This window comes from Crinia signifera, chromosome 6 (assembly GCF_055691185.1).
Source record: "Crinia signifera chromosome 6, ASM5569118v1, whole genome shotgun sequence".
Taxonomy (NCBI): Eukaryota; Metazoa; Chordata; class Amphibia; order Anura; family Myobatrachidae; genus Crinia; species Crinia signifera.
In genome coordinates, this window is record NC_139222.1 from 122,618,626 (window position 1) to 122,641,066 (window position 22,441).

General features: G+C 43.0%; 1 protein-coding gene across 2 annotated transcripts; it reads left to right on the forward strand.

The window, feature by feature from the left end:
* Positions 1–3,752: 3,752 nt before the first annotated feature.
* TTPAL (alpha tocopherol transfer protein like) lies at positions 3,753–22,050 on the forward strand. 2 transcript variants are annotated; one of them, XM_083147015.1, is made up of 5 exons: positions 3,753–4,056; positions 11,203–11,652; positions 14,450–14,643; positions 15,665–15,775; positions 21,015–22,050. In XM_083147015.1, exons 2-5 carry the CDS (start codon positions 11,217–11,219, stop codon positions 21,288–21,290), a joined length of 1,017 nt encoding a protein of 338 aa, XP_083003141.1. In that variant the 5' UTR covers positions 3,753–4,056; positions 11,203–11,216; the 3' UTR covers positions 21,291–22,050. The 2 variants fall into 2 exon arrangements, with proteins under 2 accessions (XP_083003141.1, XP_083003140.1); XM_083147014.1 differs by having other exon boundaries at positions 3,754–4,023.
* The last annotated feature ends 391 nt before the right edge of the window (positions 22,051–22,441 follow it).

Below are 22,441 nucleotides of genomic sequence, written 5' to 3' on the forward strand. Positions count from 1 at the left end.
TGTCCTATAGTGATCCTAACCCTTCAGCAAGATAGTGTAAACTAAAAACATACTGTAGGGGTCAATCTTTTAGTGAGCAAAGGGTGCAATGTGCCATTGTACTTGAATAGCCCAGAAGTTTTAATTAGCCTGAAGCCATGGTTCATTGAATTTCCCCATAGTATTCCTCTACAATGGGCCCTTTAAGAGTTAGCATTAGTGAAATCAAGTGCAAATTGTAAAGTGTTTAAATTAAGGGTCTGGGTGTAATGCAGTGCAAGTTTGACAGGCTTGCTGGATGCTGGCCAATCTCTGAGGTTATTTTTGGTACTCTTTACCTAGAACGGCGCCCACGATTGAAATCGCGGGCATCGCGGGTAAAATCGCGGTAATCGCGGCATCGCGGGTAAATCGCGGGTAAATCGCGGGTACATCAAAATCGGGTACCCGCGATTACCGCGATTTTCCCATAGAGAACAATGTTAAAAAGCCTGATTGACCGCGATTTTAGCGTTAAATGCCTCAATGCCCGCGATTTTCCCATAGGAATCAATGTTAAATGGGCTACAGAGCCCAAATAGCCCCAATTAACCCTTAAATGTCCCCCCAATTTTTGTACGCCACCCCACGATCCACGCCAACCCGAAGCGTGGCGAGCGCAGCGAGCCCGCGAGGGGCGGCGGTACGCGTCCTACGACCTTTTCATGCCCTACTATCCACGTCGGCGTGGAGTTGAGAATAGAATAGTGTGGCGAGCGCAGCGAGCCACCGAGCCCGAAGCGTGGCGAGCGCAGCGAGCCCCGCGAGGGGACGCGGATACCTTCACAGTTATACGCGTCCCCTCGCGGGCTTCACAGGTGTCCGCGTGGCCACGGACACCTGTGAAGCCCGCGAGGGGACGCGCTTACCTGTGAAGGTATCCGCGTCCCCTCGCGGGGCTCGCTGCGCTCGCCACGCTTCGGGCTCGGTGGCTCGCTGCGCTCGCCACACTATTCTATTCTCACACCACGCCGACGTGGATAGTAGGGCATGAAAAGGTCGGAGGACGCGTACCGCCGCCCCTCGCGGGCTCGCTGCGCTCGCCACGCTTCGGGTTGGCGTTGATCGTGGGGTGGCGTTAAAAATTTGGGGGGACATTTAAGGGTTAATGGGCTCTGTAGCCCATTTAACATTGATTCCTATGGCCAAATCGGGTGGATTGAGGCATTTAACACTAAAATCGGGTCCATCGCGGCTTTTAACATTGCTTCCTATGGGAAATCGGGAGCATCGCGTCGCGGGCATCGCGGGTACGTTTATGGCCGGCCGCGACGCGACCGACGCGATTTTTCAGGTTTAACATGGTTTTCAATGGGAAAATCGCGGGCATCGCGTCGGTCGCGTCGCGGGCAGGCATAAATGTACCCGCGATGCCCGCGACGGGCGCCGTTCTAGGTAAAGAGTACCTTATTTTTAAAGGGGCAGTCATTTACAAGGCTTACTTTCAAACATAATCAGGCCAATGGGTGCATAACACAAGTTAGTAACTACTTTGCTAACTGCTTGTCTTGCGAAAAGTTGGTGTCGTGGGGTACAACAGTATTTAGTACGGAAAAATTGCTAACTACTTATATATTAAACAAGCTGTCACTACTGGAATTGAAAGTATTAAAACATTTGCAAAATGTTGAAGGGTATGGATAAAGTACCAGCCAATCATTTTTCTGCCTTACATTTTACAGACTGTGGCCCTTATTCTGATTGATGCGTACTTTTCTGCATACTTTCGGATAGCGTCTTTACGGCGTCTGCGCATGCGTGGAGAACGCAACGCGCATGTGCCACGCATTGACTCCGTACCTGTTCGGCCAAATCCCGTACAAAACTGTGCACCGCAATCAGTCTGGAAATATGGGCGTATTATGGGCGTCATGCGGAATGACACATGGGCGTAGTTTAAAAGTGGGCAAAACTGGGAGGAAACATGGGCGGACACGGGGGAGTACACGTATGTTGGGGGGCGTGCATTCGGATAGCACTCCGAATGCACGCGAACAAAACCGATAGAAATGTGCGGTGTCCATAAGTCAAGTATTGCTTTGCGGAAACCACTCGGTCTTGCGGTAGGCGAACGGAACGCCTAATGACTACAAGCATTAACACCTGAACCCAATACAATCGACTCCTTTACTCATTACTCACTAATAGGACGCTTGTCAGTGCTTTAATTGAAACCATTGCACTTCAATTGCTGTAAGGGTTAATGTGTGCAATGCATGTGTTAGGCATGGTTGTAAGGATATATTGGCATATAATTGATTCCAATTCCAAATAAACATTTTTTTATGAGGATAGGTAATTGAATAAGTGGGTCATGTGATGTATTGCAGAATAGACATAATAGTGGGTAGTTTTGCGTAAATACACCGCTTCCGTGCGGACGGACCGCTTGCCATCCGTTCGGATGCGGTATTCCCGTGCATACTCTGTAATACCGTGCAGAATCTGAGTGTTTCCCCCGCACACGCATGGTTTGTATGTCGTCCGTAAACACGCCCTGTTCTTAAAGAGTGAGTCCGTCCGAATGCGGAGGACACGTGGGCGTTTCTACGGACGATGGCCGCACGCGGCAGCACAGCGTGGCGTGCGGACCGCACCGTAAGAATTCGGGAATATCCGCATCAATCAGAATAAGGGCCTGTGTTTGATTGGTTGGTACCTTATCCATACCTCCCAACATGACCCTCTCCAGGAGGGACACAACGCTCTATTGCCGCCCATACACGTCCCAATGCGGGCGGGCGTTGTGGGCTTAACTAGCATCCATCACATTGCATTGCATGCCTTGTGCATGCAATGAGATGCGATGAAATGCAAGTACAAAAAGTATGTTTTTGTACTGTGCGATGAGGTGCCGCGGGAGCGCGCACCTCAAAGCACACATCGCACAGCCCGCATCAGGACGTGTATGGCCACCTTATTTCTGGACTTCCGCCTGAATGTACGATTACCCTCACCTGTGGTGAAACACGTTTCTTATTAGATCAAAAAAGGGGAGCCCAAAGGGCTGTATAGAAGCGCTGGTTTCTATGTACTTGAAAGATCACACCAATGCACACCGTTGCAGCTCCCTGTCAGAGTTTGTGTGACTCAGGCAGAACAGGAGGACAAGGACATGCAGTTTGCACTGTCATGTACTATCAGGGAGCGCAATGGTGTGCAGCACAATAATCAACACTATTCTTTATAGCAATATAAAAAAATTATTTAAAATAAATAAAAAACAACAATATCAATACATATATGTGCACTTTAAAAATCTTTCATTTTGCAATTGCAGGACAAACAAACTTTCTTATTAGATAACCTGTTCAGAACAGGTGACAGCAATGATAAAGTAAGAGGAAAGTCCAGGAGTAGAGTAGTTTGTCCCTCCTGGCATGGGGTATGTTGGAAGGTATGCTTTATCTCTCACAATATTATTTCTATTCAAGCTTTGATAAATATCCCCGCAAAAGATATGTTCTCCATTAAAACTGCTGACAATAAGTTCCTGTGGGAGACGCATGAATTATTATATTTTTGTCCCTTTCACAGCATAACGTTATACAGCTGCCCACTGTACACACGTGTGAGGGGGTCCCGACTCCCGTGTACTGTGTGTGCCGTGTTTACAGTCGCGGCGACAGACGTATGATGATGACAATTATGCTGCTGCTGATGACGTCAATACATTAGTTAGCGCTCCCTCTGCTGACGCCTGGCGGTACTAGGTTCTAGCTGGAACGCAGCTGGCGGGTGCGCGCACGTATTCTGTAGTTGCTGCGCTGAGCGCACCCCTGTTGTGGTTGGAGACAGCCCTGCTGTACCGGACAGGTGGGAGGCGGGCACTGGTAGGGGACACGTGATTCCCAGGAGCCTATGGAGTGAGCGCGCAGGTGAGGGATCCGCCTGGTCAGGGAGACGTGACGCGCCGGCCCGGGGGTGCTGAGGACGGGGAGACCTGTTCTGCCTGATGCTGCAGCATAGCGCATTCTCAGTGAGGCCCTCCCAGATCTACCACAGGTAACTGGCTGCATTACCCTGCTTACTGCACAGGTAGGAGTGTGTCCCTCCGCTGTCAGCTCCTAATGGATGTCATCTATGGAAAAATGTATTTTGCAACCCTGTAATGTGTACTGTAGATGCTGTGCTAGTTTCAGTAGATCAGCACTTCTCTAGTCACACATACAAACACACACCCCATACACCTATCCACCCATACATCAGGTGGTTGCTGGATGACTCACCGACAGTCATATGCCAGCAATGTATATATTACTGCCTTAAAAATGTAACATTGGTGCCCAGTGGTTCCAGCAATATATACATTGCTGGCATATGCCAGCAATGTATATATTACTGCTTTAAACATAAGGTGGCCATACATCAGAAAGATATTGTACCCAATCATACAATCTCAATTGATTGTAAGATGGATTGTATGCAGATTGTGCGCACATCTTGTGTACACAAATCATACAATCAATCATCAGATGGATTGTATGACTGATTGTATGATGGATTGTATGCAGATTGTGTGCACATCTTGTATACACAATCATACAGCAGATGGATTGTATGACTGATTGTAAGATGGATTGTGTGTAGATTGTGTGTCCAAAAACCACCAAGGACTGCCGGGGATTTCAAGGGAAATTGTACACAATCATGAGCGCAATCGATCTTAAGATCGATCTTTCTGATGTATGGCCAGCTATAAAACATTGGTGGCCAGCAGTGCCCCCTGCTCTCAGTGCTCTGTGTTAAGCATAGCAGGGGGGGCGGGGCCAGCAGAGAGTATTGCCGGGTGAGGGAGAAGTGCTCAGTGGTGAGCAGGAGGGCGGGACAAGCAGACAGGCAGGGACTCGGAGCAGGATGCATGGAGCCGGCGCAGCAGCACTTGGACAGGGTGAGTATTATGACAGGCGGGGGGCGGCGCGGGGCGGTCCGCCGGGCTGAAAGTGGTTAATCTTTCAGCCCGGCAGGCGTACACACATGGCGATGATGGATGAAAAACCATCCATCATCGCCACATCTGCTGGTAAAACCAGCAGATGAACCACTTTCCTAGCGATGATTTCCTAGCGCATCATCGCTAGTCGGCAATCTCCGGGGCATACACACTGGGCGATTTTCGGCCGAAAATCGCTCAAAACTGCTGAAAATCGTCAAGTGTGTATGGGCCTTTACACTTACCAATCCAACTCAACTTGGCATCAAACTCATGACCCTCCAGCTGTTGTGGAACTAAACGTCCCAGCATGCCCTGCCACAGTTTTAGCAATCCATTATAAAAATCTGTGCAAGGGCATGCTGGGATGTGTTAGTTCCACAACAGCTGAAGGGCCATGAGTTTGACACCACTGGTCTGATCCATATGGGGAGGCGCTAATCTCTCCTTCCCCTTCTCCCAGATGACAGCTGTCACTGGCACCCCCTGTACAGGACATCCCACAGATTGAAACTGTCTGGTCCAGGGTTACTTGGTCAGTTTTTAGACCCAACATAATTGTAATACTTATTTCAAGAGACCAGTTAACTCAGACAGAATATTCATAGTGAACATTTAACCACTGTCCCATGAATAATGTAACCCCCGTCATTACATTACCATCTCAACATTGTAAAGTGTAAGGACATTTGCTGTGCTATATAAGAAACTAAATAAATAAACATTATATGAAATTACTCAGCAATTGATGTGCAACAACCACAGTTGGAATAAATAATTTAAATGTTCATTAAAATGAACATTGTAAAAGGTTTGGGTCTGTGACATCAGTTTACTGAGGCATGGTCAATAAGGCAGCTGTCACAGGCAGCTTTATTGAAAAAAGCAGAGTTCCTGGTCTTAGCCGGGTGCTGTATGTAATTTGTTTCACATTCTTGATTCATATAATTATGGGTATTTGCCTGCCGTAAAGAACTTTTAGTTTTTTACATACATGGATATAGTTAGCAATCATCTAGTCTTCACAAAGTCCTAACATTTGATTAATGCTGGATACACACTGGGCGATGTATTGTCTATTAGAGCAATCAAATGATATATAGTCAAAATCGCATGCAGATCGCTCAGGTATTTTTCCTTGCACTCCCGATGCGCGCTCCTGTGGCAGCACAAATAGAATTGTATGTAAATAGCACGTGAGTTAGTAAAGATTGTATAGCAAATTGAATAGCAAAGGAATCTCACCGTGTGTACACACCATTAGATTTGCACTATATAGTCATTGCGACCCTGTCTATCTGGGTTTCGATTTGTGCTGTCTCGGAAGCGCGTGTTGGGATCGTAAGGTAAAAAAACCTGTGAGATCTGCATGCGATTTTGACTATATAGTCAAAATCTCATGTTGCATTGTACCATGTGTACACACCATAATACTGTATGCCTACTTGAATCTGCTGCTCAGCAGGCGTAGTGGAAGGTTGGGGGACAAATTGCTCCAGTGTGTACCCAACTTTTATTCTCCGGTTACAACCGATTTATTTATTTATTTTTTTGTCTACCACACAATGCTTTCATTTGGCTTGTTTTTGTCTCATCTGGTTCATATTTGTTTGCAGTACAGTAAATATAAATAAAATGTTAACATTTCAAATTCTGATAACTTTTTACATAAATATTTGCGGAGGACTTTATTAGCTCTGTAGTATATGCACCATAAACTATAACTCTCACACTAAGCAGATAGTGACCATTAGTGTGACATGTAGATACTGTGGGTTATAGCATACTCTGTACTTGATATTATTAAATATTAAGTGCATGGCTGCTACTGCATACTCCGTGTAATTTCTGCAGTATGTGCTGTGCTGTATGACTCATGCTGTAGGGTTTGATCCGAATGAGTGAATGAGTTTGTCTGCTGAAAAACATCACTTTGCAATTGCTGTCTGAGTAACTGCATCCTGGTTTCAGGAAATGTAATGCACAGTTCTTTTTCGCTAAAAAAAAATAACATTTTGTAAAAATTTAAATCTTCCAGATAATACAAAGAGTTCATAACATCCCTCCACATTCCGATGTATTACCAGAGAAGCATACGTTTGCTGCTTCTCATTCATTTTCACATATTGGCAGGTGTTTCACCACTGCGGTGGCTTCTGGGTCCGGGCTGCACCCAGGAGATCTTGTGGTCTTGCGCAGAGGGTCAGTCAGAAGGTGAGACGCGGTACATCAGCGCTGGGCTGATTAGCTGTGGTGCCCGTAGTGATTGCTGGTGACCGTTTCACTCCCGGTACTTCCATGAAAATGTTCTTTTCGTGTAACGTTTGTTACCAGTTTTCATGACAAGCTTTGCATCAAAATTAAAGCATATCGTACCACACAAACATCACTTTCCTTCGCACAAAATATTCAAAACACATGCTCAAAAAATATATATTTCACGTCTTCTGTTTAGTCAAAATGTAACATTTGTTACCATAGAATGACCCTCCCCCAGAATGGCAGCCAAGATGTTAACATATCTCTTCAGTAATGCTTCCTCTGCTTTGCCTCAGAGGAAGAGCAGGAAGAGCTATAGCGGCATGATAAATGCTGCTATAGTACATATAGCCATGTGTACTAAATAATATGAAAAATTAATTGTTACTTAATTAAACCTACAATGGGTTTGAAGCCTGGAACAGATCTAAAAAAAAAAAAAAATCATATGCGTTCATTGGTAAACCAATAGTAGCTTGGTATACGATCATTCAGTACACCCGTGTTAGGTTGACATGCATTGGCTGGACACATGAAATAGTGGTCAACATTACTGGAAGGTCGACACAAGCATTAGGTCGATAATGGCAAGGTTGCCGTGAGTTTTTTTACATTTTGTTTTTTGAGCCAACATGTGTTGACAGGTGGTATTTCATGCCCTACCATCCACTAGGGCATGGAGGGAGAATAGAATAGTGTGCCGAATGCAATGAGGCACCTTGCCCGAAGCATGGAGAACACAGCACTCGGTAAACTTTGACAGTGTTCATGTCAACATTTGTGACAACAAAAGGTGAAAAACTCATGTTGGCATTTTGACTGTCGACCTTCTAACCCTGTCAAACTAATGACCCATACCCAGTAGCTTATCAGGACTGTGTACAATTTTGGGATCTGGTGTCAATTTTGGGATAGGTGTCTATTTCTATAACAAGTCCATCACATTTCTGCTTGTCCTGAGAAAGGTCTGCCAGATAGGCTATCAAATCCATTGGTCACATTTCATAATATATCTACTTTGGAACATTTTGATGTTAGAAAGTATTAGCAAAAAGTTTTTTTATTTTATTGTCTTTTACCCCCACATTGGTTGCTTGGACAGTGTGATTATGTATACGTGTGATTACCCACTCAAATAAAAAGGGTACTTGTGCAATAATACAGTGTTTGCCGGGATGTCCTAACTGCTGTTATTGTAGGTAAATACTTCTTGTTTTAGTGTGGTAAAACCAGCTTCACTTTTTTTTATTCTTTTCTTTTTTTTTTTAACCTGTTTGACTTAAGGGTACTTGTGTAGTTTCACGGCGCCAGTATGGCGCCGTGCGTCGGAGTCCCCTTGCGGGGCTTGCTTCGCTCGCCCACGCTGCGGGCTCGGTGGCTCGCTACGCTCACCACGCTATCTAAAATCAACTCCATACCAACATGGATAGTGGGGGTATGAACTATCCATGTTGGCATGGAGTTAAGTTAATTTATTTTAGATAGTTTGGCAAGCGTACAAACGGGAAGTAGCACGGCGCCATGCTGGCGCCGTGAAACTACACAAGTACCGACTTAAGTAAGCCTTAATTAAAATATATGTATGGTTTTAAATTGCATTGGGGAAAAAAAAAATCTAGTATTATTTATAAACAAATATACAATATGCAGAAAGTCCAGATGTCTTGTCGGACTTGGTAATTTCTGTGCTCAGGACATGATGATGATGATGATGATTTAAATGTATTTATTTTAAAGAAAACATAGCAGGGAGCCCCTCTGAGCCTAATCCGAGTCTCTCCATGCCATTAGATTTCATACCTGGCCATTTTAAGGTATCCTATTCTTATTGAATCTATCTATATTTAAATTTATGCTTTATAGGCATTTGTTTATACCTGTTCCATGTTTGCAATAGTGACCAGGTGGAAGGGGGGTGGTGACTGCTGTATGAGGGAGTTCTGGACCACAGCTTATCTGCCATGAGAGGAAAGATAATTAGGTCAGACAATGTTTTTGCCTAAATCAGGCATGTCCAAACTATGACACTCCCTCTGTTGTGAGACTACAAGTCCTATCATGCCTTGCCACAGTTTTGCTATTAGGAAATGCTTAAACTTTGGCAAGGCATACTGGGATGTGCAGTTCCACAACAGCTGGAGGGCCACAGTTTGGACATACCTGGCCTAAATGTTCTGGGCCAGACATGAAGACTAAATAACTATTGCTACAGCTTTAGTACCGGCTGTGAGTTGCTTGTCTGTAGCACTAAACGTCAAAATGACAATCCAGCAGCCATTTTCAACCATGCAGATTCAACTTTTTATGACTGATATTTTCACCTGATGGAAAAATCGGCTGATTAACCTACTAAATGTCTTTGTCTATGTAGTTGTTTCTCTGGCCTCTGTGTCAGAAAAATGTTGCAGGAACCTGAACATGTAAAGTTCCTTTTTGTGTACTACTGTACCTTGAGTAGACGTGTTATGTTATTAGATGGGTGACAAGTTGAAAGGACCAGCCATGTACCATAATCCTAGTTCCTGGTTGAGCTTGTCTGTACAATATGCAGAAACCCATACATTGACAAACACAGGATTTCTAGAGGGAGGGGGGGGGGGGGGGGTCCAAATGCAGTCCACAATCTCCCACTATGTGGAACCTTGGAGCAAGTGTGGGAGTCTAATGCGGGGTACACACCAGGACGACCCGCTCACGATGCACATCGTGAGCGGGTCGTCAGTGTCTCGTCCGACCCGCTCACGATGACGCGGGAGGGCACGACCCGCTCACGATGTGCACCGTGAGCGGGTCCGATCCGATGGCGACCCGCACCCGGTTCTATGGTCGTCATTGAGATCCTACCTGCAGCAGGTAGGATCTCAATAACGACCGACCGACCCGCGGGACCGCGCATCGGATCGGAATCGCTCCACACCAGGTCAGAAAAGGGCCCAATCAGCACACAATCTACATCCGATTGATCGGAATTGGATCTAGATTGTGCTGATCGGGCCCTAGTCGTCCTGGTGTGTACCTAGCATTAGTGAACGGTAGAAGATCTTCGTAATGACACTGAGCATTATTGTAAACATTAGGCTATTTTTATACACTGGATACTGTATGGAATATACAGTATTAATATCTAACACTATAGAAGGTAAATAGTATAGGCTGTATCAAACACTTTAAAAAGAATATAAATAAATTGAAAGGAAAAGGATACACATAATAAATACAAAGACATAATGTAACCAGTACTGTACTTTCTAAGCTCACATTCTCCCACCTCTTGGTAAGGCACCTGTTTCTTCTTTCTAGTAGCTACTCTCTGGTCCAGTGCATTGATCAAGGACTCTGATCCACACACAGCAAACCTCTTCGAAGAAACTGCTACCACTGTTCATATGCCACAGCTCTACTCTGTCTCTTAAACTGCATTATGTGACGGAAGCGCCAGTAATCGTATTATATGCAGTTGCTCTTGTTTGAGCATTTGCCTATGGCATAGGTTGACTTTACATTTTTAGTGATTTCCAATTGCACTGCCCTTGTATTGGTATTTGGCTACCTTCTTCGAATGGAAAATTGCATGTGACCGGTTAAGGATATGTACACCAGTTTTCTTGTCACTTTATTATTTTATTGTTGCCCAGACATTATATGTTCTCCATTTTTAATGTATTATTAATGTATTTATCATAGAAAAGTACAAAATGACAGTTACCATTTACTCCTTTTAAATCATGGCTATGTCATGATGCTTTAATTTTGTTGCCCTGGGATATGACTCCAAACAAGGAAAAGAGAGCACAGCGGAACAGGGTCCTATTATGGAGCAACTTTCCGCATTACATAAATAGATGCGTTAAAGGATACCAGAAGGATAATGCATTTCCAAAAAGTTTGTGATTCTCAAATGTATTTTAAACTTTTTACACTTTATGTACAACTCTTCAACATTGAGTTTTTAGGACTTTACTTAACGAACATGTTCATCATTTCATTGACAGCTGCCTCCTGTTCAATGGCACAAGAGAATGAGCCATCCGTAGGAAGTTCTTCTGTGTCCTCATCACTGGAAGTTGACTCTGCTCTCCAGGAGACCTATGTCTGCACACTGAGCGCTGAGCTTGTCCTCAAGGCACGAGAGGAATTGCAGGAAAAGCCAGAATGGCGATTACGTGATGTCCAGGCACTGCGAGACATGATATGGAAGGAATATCCAAACCTAAGGACTCGAGTTGATGATTCTTTCCTGCTCCGCTTTTTGAGGGCCCGCAAGTTTGATTATGATCGGGCACTGCAGCTATTGGTCAATTATTACGGTTGCCGGAAAGGCTGGCCAGAGGTGTTTACAGATTTGAGACCTTCTGCAATTAAGCCAGTTCTGGACTCTGGGTTTGTGACTGTCCTACCTCATACAGACACCGAGGGAAGACGTATAGTATGCATTCGCCCAGGTATGAAACGTGTCTCTCTGTGTCAAGCATTTCTTTATGTTCTAATTGCAAATAACTGTGTATATATTATATATATTAGTGTGTATATAATTTGACAGTGGACCAATACTGTACAGTGAAACCAGTGGCATATCTGAAACCTGCTTGAAGTTGAGGGAATCATTAATGTATATAAAAATATTGCTAATAACATGTACAGATCACTGTGGGCGGTATTCAATGCCGTCGGCGAGGGAGTTTCTGCGGCGAGGGTGGCTTGTTTTTGGTGACGATCACCAAAAACAAGCCATCCTCGCCGCAGAAACCCCCTCAGTTATGTGGTGAAAGACGGGATTCGCTTCCGTCTGTCCACATAGTTTATGATTGGCAGCCACAAGCATTGGTTTTGCCTATTACGTTGACCATAAATAGTTTAAATTTGTCCTAGACCACCAACCATGGGCACCCCTGCAAGTGCTCCATGGCGCACACAGTTTGGGAACCACTGGACTATGCAGTTTACTTTCTTGCACATGTTAAGAGCAGTAATCTGCAAACTTTACTGTGAGTTTCCTGTGATAAAATGGCATCTGTATAATTTGTGTATCATAAAACCAGAGGCCTGAATATTACCACAGGCCAGACATCTTGGCATGGAGATCACTAATTCTGCTGTGGTCTTCTGGCATTACTTTCATTGAAGCATAACTTACCAGGGGGTTGAGTAGGGTCCATGGAGACTTGCTTTATCCCTTACAACTAAAGGTGTCCATACACGGTGCGATGATCGCACCCATTATGGGCTGGATCGCATTGCATCGTAAGCGATTTGTGTGCGATGCGATCTGAGGGTAGTAGAAAAAGTATGTGCAGCACATACTTTTTATACGGTGTGTCGAGATGCCCACAGGAGCGCGCATCGCACGGTGCAAAAGCACCGTGTGGGCACCTTAACCTACCTCCACCTTCTTTTTTGGGACTAAAATCACTGATAATTATGAACAATAGTTAGAATATTGTTACCACAGTTTCTATGCCATCATATGTGCTTGTTTCCTGCCATCTGCAATCTCCCAAGTATTGCAGCCCTCCACAATTTCTTTTTGAATGGTCCTAACCCATTTTGTCGTGCTATTTTTATATTTGAACCTATTCATTTTGAAAAAAAAAAATGATAATGTTACATGGCTTTATAGAATGGATTCATTGTTTTTCTCTGTTATACCGTGTTTCCCCGATAAATAAGCCTAACCCGAAAATAAGCCCTATTAAAATTTGCCTAAAACGGAGTGCAGACATTAAATTGTACCCCATCGCCACCCACGCTAACCCCCTCACCTCCGCATTGCTGTATCGTATAGGCTTCTAATAAAGCCGTTTTAGTTCCCGGTCCCAGGGATGCACTGTGGGCAGCTCGTGATGACACCGCACACATCACGCGGCTGCAGCACGGAGCAGTGGCGCAGCCAAGAAGAAGTGGAAAGTTAATGAACAGGACTTTTAATATGTTATTGAAAGGAGGAATGGGGGCATGTTAAAGGAGGACTGAGGTAATTGAAATAAGGAATGGGGACTGTTTAAAAGGACTGGGGGCATGTTAAAAGAGGACTGAGGTAATTGAAAGAAGGAATGGGGGCTGTTTAAAAGGACTGGGGGCATGTTAAAGGAGGACTGGAGTAATTGAAAGGAGGAATGGGGCTGTTTAAAAGGACTGGGTGCATGTCATTAAAGAAGGACTGGGGGCATGCTATTAAAATAAGACCTACCCCAAAAATAAGCCCTATGGTCTTTTTTGTTGAAAAAATATATAAAAATAAATAAGACTGTGTCTTATTATTGGGGAAACACGGTATGTATGCATCAATATTTTTTCAAATAAACAGAGTGCTGCAGCAGTGCTGACAATGCTCCTATAAAGCATTCAGAGGAGGAAGCCATCATGTGGGCTGAAGCCATATACTGTACATGACCACACAGTCTATGCAGTAGGAACTAGAGACTTGTGATAAACTACCTCATGCCTTGATGTCATTGGCTCCTAGTGATTCTGTAGGCTGCATTCTCATTATTATTATTATTATTATTATTAGGTCAAAACGATATTATCCAAATTGTGTAAGGGACAACTACATTATATTGTGTATGCAACCTTCTAATAGTGTAATCATGTAATTCAGTGGTTCCCAACCTTTTTTCTCTCCCGTACCCCTTGATTAGGCTTTTCATTGATGACCAACCCCTCCTCTCAATTTAAAATATAGACAGCACTTACGAGTGGAGTGGAAGTGAGCGGTATGCGTATCCTTATGCATGTCCTTATATTAAGGAGTAATGGACAGGAATCGTGCGCTTCCATGTGTGGCCGCTGGTTGTGTACTGTCTCCAGGGTTCCCACTTACACCTGTAGGATTAATGCCGCTGCTTCTTCCACCCGTGTCAGTGCAGGGCAGATGATCGCTAATGTCTGAGGGCAGCGCGGGTAGCTCCCAGTGGATTGTTGGTCAGGCAAAATCACAATTAGACGCTGATGACCCTGAAGACAGAACCATAAGTGACACTTCGTACTTCTCCATAGCAGTGGGTCTTCTTCTGCCATCAAAATACTTTTTTTCATCTTCCGCCATTACCAATATTATTTTCAAGTACCCCCAACTGGTCTGCAGAGTACCCCCATGGGTACTAGTACCCCAGGTTGGGAACCACTGATGTAATTGATGGCAATATCACATTTCTAAGTCACAAATTAACTAACCAGAATTTCTGACTAACTGTTAAAAGGCTCCATATTAATTTCTATTTTCTTTTCTTTTATCTGTAGGGCAATGGAATCCCCGGAATTATCCCATTACTGAGAATGTGCGTGCCATGTATCTATTGCTGGAAAAAATGATTGAGTCAGAAGAAACGCAAGTGAACGGTATTGTCATCCTAGCAGATTACGAGGGGGTTGGTCTGTCACATGCGTCTCATTTTGGGCCATTTATCGCCAGAAAAACAATTGGAATACTTCAGGTAACTGGAAAAACATTCTGGAAAAATGCTTTCTATGTATCATCTGCATTATGTCTTATGTCTTCAGTACAGTGTTTTTTTGTTTTTTTTTGTGTTGAGGCAATTAGTCTTCCGAGAATGCAGGATGAGATTCACATGTATTGCACTGAGGGTCTGTGATGCCACTTCCTGTTTGCGATATGTAGTCTGACTCTGTTAGAGAGCTTAAGCTGGGTACAGACTGGAGCAGTAAAGGAGAACCTTGGCACTCTAGTTGTTGTTGGATGGGAGCATAAGTTTGACATGAAGGAAGCCCATTTTAGAGTGTGGTTTCCTTCACTGTCATGTGAACGTTATAATTTGGAGTGCCAGGGTTGAGGTGTAGATTTGTGAAGGTAAATAGTGGTTGCTAGAGCTGCAAAAGAGTCAAAAGCAGAAGAAAGGGAGGCAATTTATAGGGAAGTAGCTTGTTCAGGACAGGATGCAGGGAGTGAGAGAAGCATGTGAAGCACAGAGGAAAAGGTGTCAATGGCCTCATTGTTATGCATTTTCAGCATCAAGGCACCAAAATTAATAAAAAATGTCTTATGCGTTTATTATTTTAGCTTATTATTTTAGCTTATAGTAGACCTCTTACCATGTTTTGTGATAAATTTGATTTAAAGAATTGACATCACTGGTGAGATTTAATAGGATGAGAGATTCAGAAAGTGAGAGATTTGGTAAGAAATCTCCAGTTTTTTTAAAGCGGCAATCATGTACACTGCAAAACCAGTGTGATTTTGCAGTGTAAATGATTGCCGCTTTAAAAAAACTGGAGATTTCTCACCAAATCTCTCACTTTCTGAATATCTCATCCCATTAAATCTCACCCCGCATAGCAAATCCTTTTTTTTTTTTCTTTATACTTTGTTTTCATCAATCCTGTAATTCCTGTATGTGCCGAATTCAATGTGTAGGGCTCGCTATACACCAGAAATAGACATATTGGTTAATCTCCTTTCTGGTCTAATACAGTTATTTGTTTTTGTGTGTACAACAGGATGGTTTTCCAATTAGGATAAAGGCTGTCAATGTTATAAATGAACCAAGGATATTTAAAGGTATATTTGCTATACTAAGGCCATTTTTGAAAGAGAAAATAGTAAAACGGGTAAGTGTATTATATTTGTTTTTCTCTTATATTACAACTATATTTTCAGCATTCAAATGGGGCTCAAACATGTGCTCAAGACATCAAGGCGCAACGTCACTCCTTCTGCCAAGTCCTGAAAACTGGGATCACCACACAAGCCCCACAGTGTTTGGAATATCGGACAAGAAACAGGACCCTGGGCCGTGGAGAGTTGGATACACAGTAATTTTTTCGAAAGTCACCTCTGATCTCTCACATCCGGAATATTGTCAGTAGATGGTATATGAAAAAAAAAATATTATGAAAAAAATATTAAATAACAATGTAAACTGGATCTACAATGTTATAATTTTCTGATCATGAGACGATTGTAAAGAAACCTTTTACACGGGTTACTCCTAACACACTAGTGTGAGTGAGGGTACACATGGAAGCACCTGTCCCCTATATGCTCAGAAAATTATAACATTGTAGATCCATCTTCCATTGTTATTTAATTTGTTTTTCATATACCATCTACTGAGAATATTCCAGATGTGAGAGATCTGAGGTGAATTTCGAAAAAATGGCTGTGTATCCAACTCTCCATCGCCCAGGGCCCTCTTTCTTGTCCGATACTCTCCAGACTAATCTAAAGCTATCGGAACATTATTGGCTTGAGATTTTATGTAATTGTTCCTACTGTTTTATCATTACATGATATGCCTTTTATCCATCTTTATGTGGCCTCAATTAGAGTATGCAGTCACTGTTACTAATCTAGATTATCCAGATTGTTGCATGTAATTGATTTCTTTAAACTGAGAACAGAAATACTGTGCAACTATGTACGAGAAATTCCAAAGTAACAGATGTAACTTTCATGCCCCTTTCTCACTGCAGGTCTTCAATTGTAAATTGCCGTTTTTTTCCCCATTTCTAAACGTTTAAGGCTGCAGTGGGAAAGCGCCAGAGTTGATTTACAGGTTAAAGTTAACTGGTATTTCAACCCGTTTAAAAAGCAGTGTTTAAAACGTTTCAAAGCCGATTCTTTATTTTTTCTGCAATGAGAATGGCTCTGAAACGGTATTTAAGATACTACACTAGTCTTCCCCCTCCTCTGGTACCTGTCCTCCCCCCCCCCCCCCCCCCCCCTGCCCTGGTAGCTTGCTCCCCCTCCCCTGGTACCTTGCAGTGGGGCAGCAGGGTAGGCAGCGGGCATTCCAGGGCTCCTAGTTGGCAGGTACCAGACTGATTGCTGAAAGCATCATGCAGGAAGAGGCTGGTGCACAGACAGGGGGGGCACTGGGGATCCGGGCAGGTCCTTGCTCAGGAGGAGGACGCGGAGGAAGGTCCATTAGGAGATTGTCATTTCATCGGCGGGGGTCCCTGCCGCAAATGGGAAGTAGCGGAGCCCACCATTAAATATGTGCATATTTAATTAGTGCTCCATTAGATATGCGCATATTTAATGAACAGCTCCGCTATTTCCCATTCGCGGCAGGGACCCCCACCGATGAAATGACAATCTCCTAATGGACCTTCCTCCGCGTCCTCCTCCTGAGCACGGACGCGCTGCCCCCGCTGTCTGTGCACCAGCTTCCTCCTGCATGATGCTTTCAGCAATCAGTCTGGGACCTGCCGACTAGGATCCCTTGAATGCTCGCTGCCTACCATGCTGCCCCGCTGCCTGGATGCAAGGTACCAGGGGAGGGGGGAGAGCAAGCTACCAGGGCGGGGGGGGGGGGGGGGGGTACCAGGGCAGGGGGGGAAGAGAGGGTACCAGCTGGCAGGTACGGGGGGGAGGGGGGGAAGGACAGGTACCAGGGGACACGAGAGGTTTAAACTGTATTACTGCAATGTGAATGGTACTTAAACGTATTTAAAACGGTAATCTACAGCAATGTGAAAGCTAATACCGTTTAAAAATACCGGTTCTTTAAACGGCTTGGCAGTGGGAAAGCGGCATCAGATACAATGTTTGTGGTAAACATCTGGATTGCTACAAATTTAAAATGCACATAAAGAAGCAAATTTTACCACAATTGTATCTAACACTGGTGAATAAAAATATGAAGTGTGAACAAGCCTCACCATTGTTGTCTACTATAAATCAATTCATTGTTTAAATGTAACAGATGTAACCAGGATAGGACTTGGTAATTATTAAAATAAAATACATGTCTGATTTCTCTGAAACTACAACAAATATTTATTGCATACTTTTTAACAATAAAGCATACACCACACAGATTGTTTTAGTACAATTTTCAGGAATGTTTTTCGGTACTTATGTAGTATCTGGGCTGCCGATTTCTAAATCGGGTCGGATCGGGCACATCACATCGCATGCGACCATCGGATGCGATGACCCGATTTTTCCATAGGAATCAATGTTAAAATGGACTGAGTCCATTTTAACATGGAATTCAATGGGAAAAAAGGGGTCCTTTTCATACCCCTACTATCCAAGTGGGCATGGAGTTGGATATAAACCTGTGGCGAGCGGACACAGAATACCGTCCCCTCGCGGGGCTCGCTTCGCTCGCCACGCTTCGGGCTCAGTGGCTCGCTACGCTCGCCACAGGTTTATATCCAACTCCATGCCCACTTGGATAGTAGGGGTATGAAAAGGACCCCTTTTTCCCATTGAATTCCATGTTAAAATGGACTCAGTCAATTTTAACATTGATTCCTATGGGAAAAATCGGGTCATCGCATCCGATGGTCGCATGCGATGCGATATCGCATCGCATCTGATTGTATGCCTTAACTTAAGGCATACAATCAAAAAATCGGCAGCCCAGATACTACATAAGTACCTGTTTTTCTTATTGCCTTGACAATATTTAAAGGAATGTATGCGTAACGGATGTAACCATCAAATACATTAAGCAGGAACTGAAAAAAGCCCCTTGCATTAATGGTAAAGGGTCGTTTACCTTTCTAACAATGTTTGCAGATGGGTACCATATCTCATCATCTTGTTTTGGCCATAACCACCTAACTCTGGCTGGATGCATCACCGGAACACAGAACTCTTCATTCTCATTTATATCATACCGCTTTCAGACCGCACTCTAGACTCGGGTTATTGCCAGGTTATTGCCGTGTTCTTGCGGCCCCAACGCGGGTCAAGGTGCGGTCTGAAAAGGCCACCACGGGTCGAGCAACACTAGTAATGACCAGGGTTGCACTCGGCTATGACCCGTGTCAAATGCAGTATGAACGGGTGCCTGGGTCGAGCGACCTGTGTCCCGTTCACAGTATGGAGGAGGCAGCACTGTCAGCTCCAAGTACTGCCTCCTCCCGAGCCCCCGATGACACACCGCCGCCCAGCTCCTCCCCATGTGACGTCACTGACTCTGCACTTTCAGACCGCATTGCTGTGTTGCTCTAGGGATGGGACCCGTGTCCTAATCCTGTGTGCAACACTGCATTTGCGGTCTGAAAGTAGTATCAGTGACCGTCCCAGAAAAAAAGGGTCATGGAAAAAAAAAAGTTGGGCTATTCAAAATATGAATTTCCCAGTGCATCAGTCATAGGGGGGTATGCAATTGTTAGCCACTATTTCCGACAGGGGTATAAGCAGCAGGGCCCTATTCAATGCTGTCTTTACCGACAGCAATGAAGAAGGTTCAAGGCAGAACGTGCCTGACTTTTTAAAAGCTTTTGGGCCCGTTCTGCTGTTTACGCAGGCCACGCCCCCTTTTAGATGATCGGCAGGCAGGACATTCAATCCCGCCTGCCGATTTGCTGTTGGGCAAACCGCAAAGGAGCCATGATCACTGCTGTTGGGAGGGATCGAGAGCGGTGAGCCTGGATTGCATACCCCCATAGTCTATAGTAATTTAAAAAAATCGGTTGGTAAAGGTGTCACATGACATGCTGCCATTTTGTCTTTTTTCAGTAATGGTTATCAGGCAGACACTGATTGTGACCACTGATTATCTCTTGCTGTTTTCTGGAAACAAGGGTAAGAAACTTGGATTATTGTAGTATATAATACAAGTTGAGGACATGTACTGTCAGAAACTATATGTTGATGATCAGTATTTCATGTGGTTTTATGTTGGTGAAAGAGTTACATGTGGAACATATTAAGGGTTACATCTGTTAAATTTTTTGGTATTTTTTGATTAAAAGATGAGTAAATGCATGATATTTAGAAATTATATATTGATAATCCGTATTTCATGTGGTTTTAATATAAAAGAGAGAAATACAAAGAAGGAAGCTACAACACCTGCAGGGGGTCCATCACATGTACTGTTCGTGAGGCTTTTACAGTTTTTGTTAAGCAGCTAATAATGGAAGGATTGTGGTGGAACAAATCCTTCCAGTAATAAATTACTGATTATTAACATCTTCTCTTTTGCGTTTTTGCATATTTGTTGTTACTGTTTCTTGATTTGGCTGCTTCTGCTCGAATTCTGGCACAAGTACATTCTGACCTCCTTTTCTGTGTTCAGTCTGGCTCTGTATTTTCTCATTCTTTCTGCAGGTGTCATCGCTTCCTTCTTTGTATTTCTCTATTGCATATAGTCCATCTGGGATAAGAAAGCTAACTTGTAATAACCGCTAACAGGCCTATATTGTTAATGTAACAAACTGTTACGTCCATCATGTTAAGAATGTTACAGTACAGAACTGCCAAAGCAAAGAAGTTGTGAACAAATGGCAAATTAATTTTTAATCCTCTCATAAACTATTAGAGATCTGGTAAATATCATACATTTTCTCATCTTTTTAACCAAAATATGGTAAAAAATACAAAAAAAAATGTAACGTATGTAACACTTAATATGTTTCACATGTACTGTAACTCTTTCACTAACATAAAACCACATGAAATACTGATTATTAACATATAGTTTCTGACAGTACATGTCCTCAATTTGTGTTATATACTACAATAATCCAAGTTTCTAACCCTTGTTTTCAGAAAACCGCAATAATCAGTGGTCACAATCAGTGTCTGTAACCATTACTGAAATAATACAAAATGGCAGCATGTCATGTCACACTGTTACCAACCATTAAAAAAATATTATAGACTATGACTGATTGCACCGGAAAATTCATATTTTGAATATCCCAACTTTTTTTTCATGACACATGTCAACTTTTTGTTGGAATTGCACATACATGTTTGGCAAGCAGCGAATAATGACAAGTGTAGGTGTAAATTATTGGTCACATGCGATCATTGGCCAGAGCTGCTACCTCATCACTTATACTACAAACAAGGCTTTAAATATATCCTCTTTACTTTTAGTTTTTCCTGCATGGGTCAGACCTAAACTCTCTTCATCACAATGTACCCAAGGCCATCTTGCCAGAGGAGTATGGAGGCACTGCAGGGAAACTGGATATATCAACATGGACCCAAATCCTCTTGGCATCTGAAAATGACTTTGCACAAGAATTTGACCAGGCTGTCCTCACACGAGATGGGTCACTTCAGGGGTTTGTAATTAATGATGCTGAATCGGACTACTTGCAGTGTGAGGAGGCTGCGCGTGGGGTTAAATCTCAGCTCTATTGTTACTAAATGGTGTTTTTTGTGTTGGAACAGACTTCTAGGAAAGTCTTGAAATGTACTTTTCTTTCTTTTATTGTTATTTTAATTGTTATGTTCAGTCTGTAAATGTGTATAATTTACATAATTGCCAAATTCTGCGTATCCTGAGTAAAAATCAAATCTTATATTTCGCAGCTTTACTTTAGAGGGGGAATGGAAAAAAACCCAAACATCCAAAGCACTTTCATTTTTTTATTGATTTACTATATATAACTGGACCAGTGGAAATTACTTATTTTACACTTTGACCTTAATGTTACTTGTATGCATTTTTGACATTTGGTGCTCAGGTCACCTTGCATTAATAAATAAGAAAAGCTATGCCACCGCTGGCTGTAGACAATAAATATTAGACTGTTCTTTTGTAAAAATAAATGTATTACCTCTAATGATCTATATAATATAAAAAAAAACAATAGAATATAAGACAATGCAAACACAAAATATAAAAATTAAAAAAAAACTATCAATTAGTCGCCTAAGCCATAACAAAAGTGGTATATAGAATAAAAGTTTTAGAGATGTAGTTGAAATGAGTCACTCATTAGTAAAATACTGGGTAAAGTATTTGTATATTTCCATTGATATAGTCTCCATATATTTTTAGGGAGCTTTGAGAAAGGCAATGGAGTTTCCTTTAATTGCTGTGTAAGGATGATTTATCCGCTCAGAGTCTCTCTGGGCCTTATTTTGGTTCATTCTTTCTGACAAAATCCTTCTTAGATGGACAAAACCATGTGCACTGCAGGTGGGGCAGATGTAACATGTGCAGAGAGAATTAGATTTGGGTGGGGTTTTACTTCAAAGTGAGATCTATATTGCAGTGTAAAAATAAAGCAGTCAGTATTTTCCCTGCACAGAAACAAAATTACTCACCCAAATCTAATTCTCTCTGCACATGTTACATCTGCCCCCCCTGCAGTGCACATGGTTTTGTCCATCTAAGAAGGATTTTGTCAGAAAGAATGAACCAAAATAAGGCCCTCTGTATGGCAATGTCCTGATGGCAGCCACTTTGTCTTCTGCTGTGGATCCTTAGGGATCGGGCTAGATATCCCAAAAGTCTGTTAGACCACTTTACCAATGGATTTGGTGGGGCTCTAGATGTTCAGGTGTCCAAT